This window comes from Haliotis rubra, unplaced genomic scaffold (genome assembly GCF_003918875.1).
Source record: "Haliotis rubra isolate DU_JTF1 unplaced genomic scaffold, ASM391887v1 Scf46, whole genome shotgun sequence".
Lineage (NCBI taxonomy): Eukaryota > Metazoa > Mollusca > Gastropoda > Lepetellida > Haliotidae > Haliotis > Haliotis rubra.
In genome coordinates this window covers 267767-279074 of record NW_025767146.1, presented here as the reverse complement: position 1 = coordinate 279074, position 11308 = coordinate 267767, and the positions used below count along the sequence as shown (strand labels likewise).

The following is an 11308-nucleotide window of genomic DNA, read 5'->3' as shown; positions in this document are numbered from 1 at the left end:
TTCTACTTATTTATCATTTTAAAACAAATACACTAAATTATGTTTTGCTATGACACGGGGAAAGTTGCAATACTGAGTTGCATAACAAGAACATTTAAATAGGAAAATTTTCACCTCGTCTTGTGTAGATACAAAAGATATATGTGATGAAGTTTTTTTCTCTCAGTCCAAAGTATAGTCTGTTTGCAGTGAAAACGTACCGATGAATTTCACTTTAAACAAAAAAGTAAATCAAATAACGTGAAATTAAGATTGCGAATCCTCATAATTTTACCTTGCCAATTGGACATTTAAATTTCAGGATTTTATTCAACTTAGGATAAAAGTTGTTTAACAAACAATCATAGTTTCAAATCGCTATTATTGGTTTGTATTACAAGGGGGTACGCACAGTAGTTGGAACAGTGAAACAAATGCACGTGCGGTGCGTGATGAGCGTTAACTTAGACTACCGTAGAAACCAACCCTTCCTGTTCTCAGGGTTTCATTCAATTGTGCTTACACTGCAAACAGACTATAACTACTTAAAGAAAGCTGAATAACACAATGTTTTAAGGCTGTGCATTGCACGACCCACTATGACCGATTAACTTTAAACTTACAGAAAAATTGGGTGTTCTTTAAATTATTTTGTATAGGATATTTTGAGCGTAAAACTGTTTACTGAAACTCATTGCTTACAATGATCACCTTTAAGTACAGAAGCTATATGCTTTGTATCTATTAAAATGTATAGAACTGGAGTACAAGGCCATTACCAACGTGTTCACTGAATTCACACATTAGAAATCCTTCCAACAGTAAAAGAAACTAAAGTAATGGGAGTAATTGTCGACCAAATGCAAAATAAACTACTTTTCAATATGACTTAGATAAATCTTAATCAAAGCTAACTAAATAATGCTTCATCGGTTTGGCCATTTGAAGTCAAATATTAGATGCATCAGTACAGCTTTCAACATGATAACAATTCTTTGACATTAATGGACAGTAGACATGTATATAATCAATACCCTGTGAATCTACTATATGTTTGTTCATGTTTCTTTTGGTCTGAAAATAATTTGTCCATCACGCACTTCAAGCTCCCCTGTTCCTCTCATGACACTATCTGTGTTGAGGGGCGACTGGACTCCGAGGTCACTACGAGTCACATCAGTAAGCACTATCTGACCTGCCTTGACCTCCAGGTGACACTGTCGAGGTCGTGTGTCATCCTGAGATGTGTTGAGCTGGTTACTTGAGCCTGCGGGTTCCAAATCTTCGGCACTTAACACAATTTTCCCACCTTGAACAGCCAGTCTTGCTGGCCTGGGCAGGGACATGGACCCGGTGTTGGACGCTAACGACTGACGTGAGCGTGACACTGTATCAGAGGTTGATGGGTTACAGTCTCTACTGCTATCATGAACCGACTCTCTATTGCTACTGGGGTTAGAATGGGAAGAGGTAGGGGTTGCAGCAGCGAGCCCTTGACCAGCCGCCACACCCCAGGCACTACCAGGATACACAGGAGGGTTAACGTCACTTCTACTGTTCCGTGATTCTTCTGTGGTTTCAGAAGTCAACGCCTCTACTAAATCTGAAATATCTTCCTGTATACTGGACATATCAGAGGTCTGGGGGGCTGTTTCGCGCACATCACCACCATTGGGGTTGGCGTGATCCTCAGGGGTGGCACCTGTCCCCCCTGGCTTTTGCCGTGGGGTGCGGTCTATTGTACTGTAAGGGGCCGGGGGAGAGCTGTCTCGTTCCAAGGCAACCACTTCATGGTATGGGGTCGGGGAATCCACAAACGAAGCAAAGTCCCCGGTTGGCACATATTGGACGCCATTATTAACATTGACAATAATATTGCCGTAATGAGAATTGGATCCTATAGCTAAGAACGGATCTTGTTCCTGGTTTCGACACTGGCTGGAGCTGCCTTGGTGCTGACGATGACGCTCAATTGCACGAGCGATTCGTCGGGCTCGTAGTCTTTTCATTTTTACACGGAATACAACAATCACAATCAAAGATATAAAGATGACAACAGCTACTGTGCAGCCAATCACTGTGTAGACAGTAGTTTTCAACCAATCAAAATGGTCATCTTCTGGAAAGGCTGGAGTTCGATCTGCAACAACATAAAGAGGTCCCTTCAGAAATTATGTCCCATGTGATATGACTGTGACATGGCAGTCGGTACTGCTGAAAAATCATTACAGTCCGTTTTGGTTCAAATGAGAACGATGACTGATTAAATAACCCAAAATAGGGATACGTGCACGAAACATAAATAAGACACATGGTCCTGAAACCTCTGTACCCTACAGGATCTGAAATCTGACGCTTTTTGGTCGATCACGGAAAATGTTGTCTAAGAAACTATCATGTAATATTTACTATTTTCACGCTTCACACCAAGGGGTGACAAACAGCTGGTGGAACACCGATGTCACGCACTGCAATTGCAGCTCAGCACAGCCAGGTGAGATGACCCCCCATTTGTCAGGGAACAGGACCATGTGTCTTATTTATGTTTTTGTTCATTAATCCCTCTTTCGAGTTATTTAATTATTCATCGTTCTCATTTGAACCCAAACAGACTGTAGTTGTATTTATCTGTGGCAACAAATTATAGAAGGGCCAGTAAAATGGCATGTGGAATTTGGAGTTATCTACCCATGGTTGCTACACAGGCATGACAGGCTTGATCATTAACCTTCCAGGATGAAACACTTTCTATAAGGCTGGCTGTACTTACATATTATACTACCAAGAGTGTGATTTGAGGTCTTACAGTTCGTAGCTTTGTAATATTCTTACCCACTGAATACAATATAATCTTATCACCTATAATGCAAACCCTACTATTAATTGTTTTGGAGATCACTTTTTGAAAAAGTGCAATCACCAAATCCCTATTTTTGCATCAAAAGAAATCTTAGTTGGACAAATTGTGGGACAAACAAACTTCTAATGTAAACATATATTTTTAACAGAAAGGTAACTTAACATAGTTGATAACATGTTGACTGGGGATGTCGCTCGGCATTATTCTTAAATTTATGAAATGCAAGGCAGTCATCATAAATTTTGAATACTTAATTCTTTTCAAAGACACTTTACAATTTTTCACCAGTTTCATAGTTGTCTCATCAATCCATCATCATATGGGAATTTCTGGGAGTTGTATAATGACATGGAATGTATTATTACTATCTGTGCACCCATTCTATGCAGTTGCATTTACTACTCAGAAGAAAACAGACATTATGTCCACAAAAATTGGGTAGAGTTATCCCCCTTTTCATTCGCCCAAAGGAGCTGTGTGAAACTACATCAGTGAATGGTGCTGTTGCCATGGCAATCATTACCCTCCTGACATCGCTTATCCTCGTCTGAGTTGTCCCCACAGTCATCCTGTTTATTGCACTGCAAGTCTTTGTTGATGCATCGGTGATTGTCACACACAAACTTGTCGGCACACTTGTCTGTAACAAACCATGACAAAGTTCAATGCTACTTTCATTTGTACTCTACATAATCTATTGCACTCATGTCTAATATTCGGATTTTGTTTTAGTGAGTGAGTGAGGAAGTAAGTAAGTTTAGTTTTACGCCGCTTTTAGCAATATTTCAGCAGCATCACAGCAGGGGACACCAGAAATGTGATTCACACATTGTACCCATGTGGGGAATCGAACACGCATCTTGGTAAGAGAGGCAAATACTTTAACCACTAGGCTACCTGTTCTGTTAAGGCTGCATATTCCAGCTATGACATGGTGGCCTTTAATCCATTTCGAAAAACCAGGGATTGGCATTACAAACGACTATCAACAATCAATTGTGTATTGAATTGTGTATTGAATTGTGTATTGAATTGTGTATTCATAACTATCAACAATCAAGCTTTGAATCAACACACAATCAAGTGAGTGAGTGAGTGAGTATGGTTTTATGCCACTGTTAGCAATGTTCCAGCAATATCAATACCAGAAATCGGCTTCACACATTGTACCCATGTGGGGAATCGAACCCAGGAGTTTAGCGTGTTGATGGCATGCTTTAACCATGTCAGACTCCAAGGTCGTGGACCCATGTTCCAAACACAATCACATGATTATCTTAAGTTTATGTTCCCCAATGCAATCACAACAATATCACTATTGTAAGTTTATGTTTAACGTATGTGAGCTGTGGTCACTGAAGCACAAAGAACACTTTGTGGCACAGGCCCAGCACAGGATAGAATCTTTCTGTACAGATAATAGGACCTTGAAATAGAAACTAATATTTGTACTAAAACATTACTCTGACAAAAGAAGTAGAAATCCACTAGTTAGCTCTGTTAATTCTTGATTGTTTGCAGAAACCAAAACTGGTCAAAGGGAGATAACTGCATACCCCACAACACCAAAACAAGCATATCTCACTGTAAAGTGCCAAATGGTGGTAGAATAACTCCACATTTGAAATCTTTACACACTTGTTACTCAAAACATTTCAGTATATCAACCGTCACTTGTAGTTTTGGCATTGTTTTTAGTGTATTTCATTCTTAGTTTGGGGCTAGTATTGTGTGATCAGATAACATCTGACTACACTCAAGCTTCGGACTAGTGGCTCAGGTCTCAGACTGTTTAAATACGAGGCGTCCCAGGTTAAAGATACTCATCAGGTCATACAGAAAGGGATGGCTCTGGAATTCCAATACCAATTTGTGAACCCAATGTGGAGTTGCAAGAACATGTGTACCAAAAAAGAACAAGATTGTTGTTCACCTTTCTCACAGTTGGTTTCATCGGAGCCATCGGGGGCAGTCATCGAAACCATCACAGCGGTACCTTTGGAAGATACAGTGACCTTGCGGCACACACTTGAACATCGGGACTGAACACTTCACTCCTTGCCTATCTGTAAGACAAAACACACAAAGTCCCTTAACCTTCCTTCCACCCAGCCCTAACTGAAATTGCAAAACTCTAAATGAAGCAAGTCTAGATTTCCCTCAGGTTCAGGATGTCCCATCTCACTGTGGCTCCTTTTCAATTTCATTGTTTCTGTATATATTTTCAGAGACTAAGCATTAGTCTGGCCCTGACTAAACTCTTCAGGCCCTCATTAAAACAGACTGCAGCATATTTCGTTTGTGTTGGGTGTTGTTTAACACTGCACTCAGCAATATTGCAGGTAGATGGCAGCGGTCTGTAAATAATCATGTCTTGACAAGCAGTGTGCGAAATGTTCGCTGATCCTGTGGTGCCTGACCAGTAAACATTCATCAGGACCACCAAATGACAAGTTTGCAGTGGTCATGGTGGCCAGTGACTGACTGAGTTTAGTTTTATGCCGCTTTTAGCAATTTTCCAGCAATATTACTGCGGGGGACACCAGAAATGGGCTTAACACATTGTGCCCAGGTGGCCAGTGAATTCTCCCCCCAAATCTACGAATGTTATTTTGGACCAGTGAAATACAGACAGGACCACTGATTATTGTCCACTCACTGGTCCTCTGGTCTTGCGTGAAATTTTGAAAGGTTTCTTTCCCTGACTAAACAACACAGTAATAAACAGTATGAGCATCAATCGATGAAATTGGAATATGAGGGCCATGTGGCAACCAAGTCAGCGAGTCTGACCACCCGATCCTGCTAGTCGCCTCTTATGACAAGCAATGGGTTGCTGAGGACCAGTTCTAACCCAGATCCTCGCAGCTTAATTTGACCAATAAACTGACACGTAAATTTACTGCAGCCGATAAGGACCAATACAGATTTGATACTATAGGTCCAAGTCAAGATTTCCTGCCACTGACCTACTGGCAGGCACTTATTTTGAACAATACTACTGACACCATGATAAATAAACAGTACAGTAGTTTGTAATGGACGAGGATTCCACATGGCTCACTGGAAAAGGAAAACCTTAAACTTTCCTTCTATTATTTTTTTGTTGTTGTCATCAGTACAAATAACATTAAAGAAACACTGATTTTTCAAACCTCAAGATGAAATGTAAAGCTAGTAACTTTGAGCAAATGTGTGACCAAGTTTGATTTTTTGTAACTGCATCATGGAACACTACTGGGTCCCGTTCCTCAAAGCGATCGTAGAACTCCCATACTTTAACATAGACTTACAATAGTCGTAGCGCTACGATCGCATTGAGGAACGGGGCCCTGCTCTGTGTCCCTACTAACCTTTAGGGGAAATAAATATGGTCAGCTTTTCCTTGACCTCATAGCTGTCTTGAGCTATGAGGATGCAGCTGTATCGCCCAGCATCGGAGGATGTGGATTTGATGGTGAGTTCCACGATACAGCCATTGTTGATGATCTTCTGCTGCAGGAAGCGCTTCTCGTGGGCCTCCCAGTAAAACCGCTTGTACAAGGAAGAACAGTTGCGAGGGGCATTACGTATCCTACATGGCAGTTTTTTCTCCCTACCCTCTGGAACTCTGATGGAGTGTCCAACATCGAGGGCAGGGTACTGTTTGGACAGCCCCCCTGCAAATAATAACAATGATGATAAAACCTCTTCACCTGAAGAAGAAGTAAGAATTAACTATGAAAGGTCTTATTAAACAAATATAGAAATTGATATCCAAAAACTCTTTGACTTATGTTTATCATTTTTAAAAGCCCTTCAAAGAATACATGATAATATAGGTCAGGATTGGATAATACAGGCCATTGGCTTCTGCATTTACCTTATAAATTAAAATTGTAGCTATGAACTTGTTACCTAATCAGTGCATTTCCAGTGTTCAAAACCCAAAGGAAAGTCAAAGAGTCCTAGTCAGAACTGTAACAATTCTAATATTAAAATTTAAATTTTAGAGGATCATAACACACAATCACCTTTGGAGTGAGCACAAATGACTTTTCTTAAATTAAAACATTACATTTCCTAAAGAGGGATAACTGACCAAGCTGTGTTCAGTTAATTATTATAATTATTCCACTATTACTTAAGGTGTCTACTTAGGACCAATAACCTGTGAAACTAATTGGCTATATCCTCATCACTGTGGCCATGGATGATCCTTACCTCTGCAAAACTGACACACTATAGATTGTATGGCACAAGCTGGTCTGTCTCTTAGACCCTAAAGAATACATTTATACTAAATTATAGTTGTCCTACTCAAGGTTAGAACTTAGAGTGGCTTGGCAAGTCTAGATGGCCACAGCTATATGGAACTAAGCTAAGATATTAAGCATAGCTCTGGACTCCATTTGAATTTGTTTTGTAGAAAAATATTCTTTTATATTTTTATAAGGAACTGGGACTCAGTGTCAGCCTAGGTACAAAAAGTTGGAATTCTTTGCAAATATGAGTTGAGAACTTACGTATATATATATTTATGTAACGCCAATATCCAGATCACCTGCTCAAAGGTGCTTTGTTTTTCCCTCGAGCATTGGATGTCAGTCTCAAACGGCACAATGCATTATCAATCTCAACTCCCTGGGGAGCATACAACTCTTGCAGCCACTAGGCGCACCGAGTTGATGTGGCTTTCCCATCCTAACGAGGTACCCATTCACAGCTGGGTGGACTGGGACACGTAGTCACAGTATTTTGTCCAAGTTTACAGCACGTTGCTGTACCCGCAACTAGGTGTTTGCACATATTCATGTGGCCACCATCTGGTCATATACCAACGGATTCGTGGGTTGTTTTAAGTACACAGGGTTGTGTACTGTACACTAGGGGTTGTGACAACACTGAGAGAGTCTGCACGCAAAGTTAACTCCAAGGTTTTTACACTCGGTCACAGGTGGGCTCGATCCCGTCACCTCAAGCTCGCTGGATCACTAGCCTGGCACCTTAGCCAGCTTGCCCACCATGCCCCCGAATAACATTATTAACCATCATAACTGGGTTTTGTAAAATACATATACAGCTCAAACGTAGTTAAAGAACACTTAATTTGTTCATTTGACTACAGTTCTCTGTAATATCATATGAAAAGATAGGTTGCTCTTGAACTTCTTTTGACAGGCATATAATAGGCAGTGGCTTAGCAGCTTACTTTGAGCATTATCTCATCATTCTGAAATCGGTAACATAGTCTCATGCAGCATATTAAAATACATTCTCTTCCCACATAGGTTACTTGTCATATCTTCCTACGAAACTCTGTTCTAATACAGCCATATTTCCCAGTTCTCGTAAAATCCCCTAGCGGCAAAGAAACGCAACACAAATTATCTCCCTTCTTCTATCCAATCAGAACATGTGTTACATCGACTTAGATCCAACTTGATACAAGCATATGTGGGGCCACAAATATCCCTCCTCTGCCGGTGACTTGTGTTGATGTGACACACAAGACATTGCTACCCTGTCTGTTGTCAACGAGGGCAATAATTGATCCACCATTACATGACTTCTGTCTAGAAGAAACGTTTGCGCATTACGCTGGGAAAGAGGTTTTAGTTTTCCTGAAGCATGCGGAAATAACTGAGGCCTTGTGAATGATCACTTTTGAAACAACATCGCTGATTGCACAACTAAATCCGATTGCAACGAATCGCGAATCCTGAACACTTGCACCATGAAAGGGGAGTATTAGAACAGAGGTTCGTAGGAAGATATGACAAGTAGCCTCAGCATGCAGAGAATGATTAAAATAGTGTATTTGGTAAAATGCACAAGTACAGCCACTGTTCTTCGTTTCTCAGCTTGGGGGTGAAGGGTGAGGTCAGTAAGTCCCCATGACATTAATACAATTCCATTGCGGGTAGCTACCAACTTGCCATTTTCATATCTTAAAACATCTTGAAAAAATATCTTCAAACACTCAGGTAAACGATCTCGTTTTCTCAATGCAAATGTGTGCTGCAACGATAAAATTGTCATGGGAAATTGTAACGCAGTGCCACGACAGTAAATTACCAGTGACATGTATAAGATCAACTATTACTTCCGTACTTGCTATACACAAATGCAAAAGAGCAACAAGTGGGGAATGACAATTCTGTAAAAACTTGTTAATTATACGTTTGCAAAACACTCCGAGTTTTATTACCCAAATCAAGGCCCACAAAGAAAATAAACTTTCGAAATTGCAAACAAAATAAAGCATGAATATTGCACATACACTGGACGTCTGCAGTGGCAAGAATTAGGAAGATGATGACTTTCATCCTCCAACCATTTTCTATCACGCTAAATAATTCCGAAATTCATCAATATTTCTGCTTGGAAGGATCGACGCCATCTTTATCACAAAGGTAGCTAACTCTGTCTCCGGTCCTATTGCGTCCCGCTAAAACGATTCAACGCGTTCCCTTAAATGCATACAGCAGTAGGCTATGCCGATGAAGCAGCAAAGCCGAACTTGGATTTTCTCAAAACTTCAAACCTGAACATTAAGATAGCCAGGAACATCGTATCCCAAGGAGTGGGTGAGGATCCCAGACAAAATGTGCACACCTCTGGGGACTCCTGTCAATAGTGTGCGAAAGAGCCACTGGCCCGCTAGCCCATGGCTAGTACAAATCCAGTCGGGCCAGTAAATCTCCACAGTCACTGGCCCGACTCACTTGTGAATTTTCTTGGGGTCATTTTTTAATTATATCACTCTCTCCGACTTGTTAAGTTATAATACACTTTTAAATCATGCAAGATTAAGGCCTGATAAATTATTTTGTGGGCTAGTAACTTTAAGACATAGCTTTCCCGACTGGCTAGCAAAACGTGGAAACTTTTGCGCACACTGCCTGTCAAGAACCGACCCCCAAAATCAAGCCTTGTGACTGCCATGTCCAGTGGGACGACAAAAGTGAAGTTAAAATGTGATCCAGCGAATTGTGTGTCATTATAACGCTTACCTCGGGGGTCACTGCTTATGGTTTTAAACCCTTGATTTAAATGACTACGAAGCAAAGCGTGGTTAAGTGTTCGCTCGTGGTTAAAGTGTTCGCTCGTGGTTAAAGTGTTCGCGCGTGGTTAAAGTGTTCGCTCGTCACGCCGAAGACCCGGGTTCGAATTCCCACAGGTATTAAATGTGTGAAGCCATTTCTAGGGCCCCCGCCGTGATATTGCTGGAATAGTGCTTAAAAACGGCATAAAACTGTACTTACTTACTCCTACTGTGTCTGCAAAGAATTCGTAGCCGAAATCTTTCATAACCCATTGTCCCTTCTGTACAGTGAAATATTTTTAATTGCGAACTAACCGTATAAGGTATAAACTTTTCAATCACTGCCGTTTACAACACTGAACTAAACGATATTATTTTTTTTAAAAATTATTACCTCTTCCAGACCGTGTGAAAGCCGTGTGCATGGAAGTGTAGCAAACGGAAATATTTGCTGAGTTAAAAAGAGAAAAAAACATCGATCAAAGGATTAACCGATAACACGTTGATTGATTGATTAATTACTTTAATCTCGCACAGCGGATTTGTCAAAAGGTAATATATATATATGTAGATGTACTGAATATACACACATTCTGTCGTGAAATGATTGTGTAAAAAACAACGTTTTTCCTTCAAAGAATTAACCGCCAATACGTTGATTGGTTGCTCATTGTTGTCTAACTAAATTATTTTTAAAAGAATGGCGGACATCATGTAGATAGTTGCCTGGTGTGCTACCTCGGGAGACCAGTGAGACTTTACACCACTGTGAAAACCTTGAAACAAAGTCACGTGACCAGTTGAGAAACTACCACTAGTCATATACAATTTGTCTATATTAAACTGATAAAAGACACATGACATGGAGCAGATTTTTTGTCAACTGCAAATGGACGGCATGTCGTTCTTCTATGTGGATATTAATGGATACATGCATTCCTCGAACAAGGTATATTATTGATATAGTCGGTTTTAATTTGGATAGTTGTATTTTGTTTTTATTCATTCAAAAAGATCATTCCATTTCATATTTTTTTTGCCGTGAAGTTCTTCGATCCGAGACGGACACCATGCACTAGGTCGCACTTAGGGCGTGTGCGAGTGTGAAACATGAATCACTTAGGCAATCTACAAAGTGTCCAGATATTACAGTCATTTTATAAATTCACTAAACAACAGATTGTGTACTTTTTATGAAGTTCCAAATTGATTAAAAATATAATGATAAATTAATTATGTTAGGATTATATGGCAAAAATGCAAAACATACATTGACTTCGTTTTCTTTCAGATCTAACATTTTTTACCCTTGGCAGATAAAGTTAAAACACAACTTTGCAGATTCTGATACCTTTCGGTATGGACTTACCAAAAACAAATCATCAAAAATGCAAATTCAACTTATAAAGTTGAAAAATAACGCGATGAAAAAAAACGCGCGA

The 11308-nt window shown here is 40.1% G+C and overlaps 1 protein-coding gene across 1 annotated transcript; it reads right to left on the bottom strand.

Moving 5' to 3' along the window:
* Window positions 1-393: 393 nt before the first annotated feature.
* LOC124290250 lies at window positions 394-9232 on the bottom strand. Its single transcript, XM_046726962.1, is given in 6 exon segments — window positions 394-2119; window positions 3363-3479; window positions 4773-4806; window positions 4808-4905; window positions 6193-6498; window positions 9102-9232. Coding segments are annotated over 6 exon segments (1683 nt in total). The 5' UTR covers window positions 9148-9232; the 3' UTR covers window positions 394-1037.
* Window positions 9233-11308: the final 2076 nt, after the last annotated feature.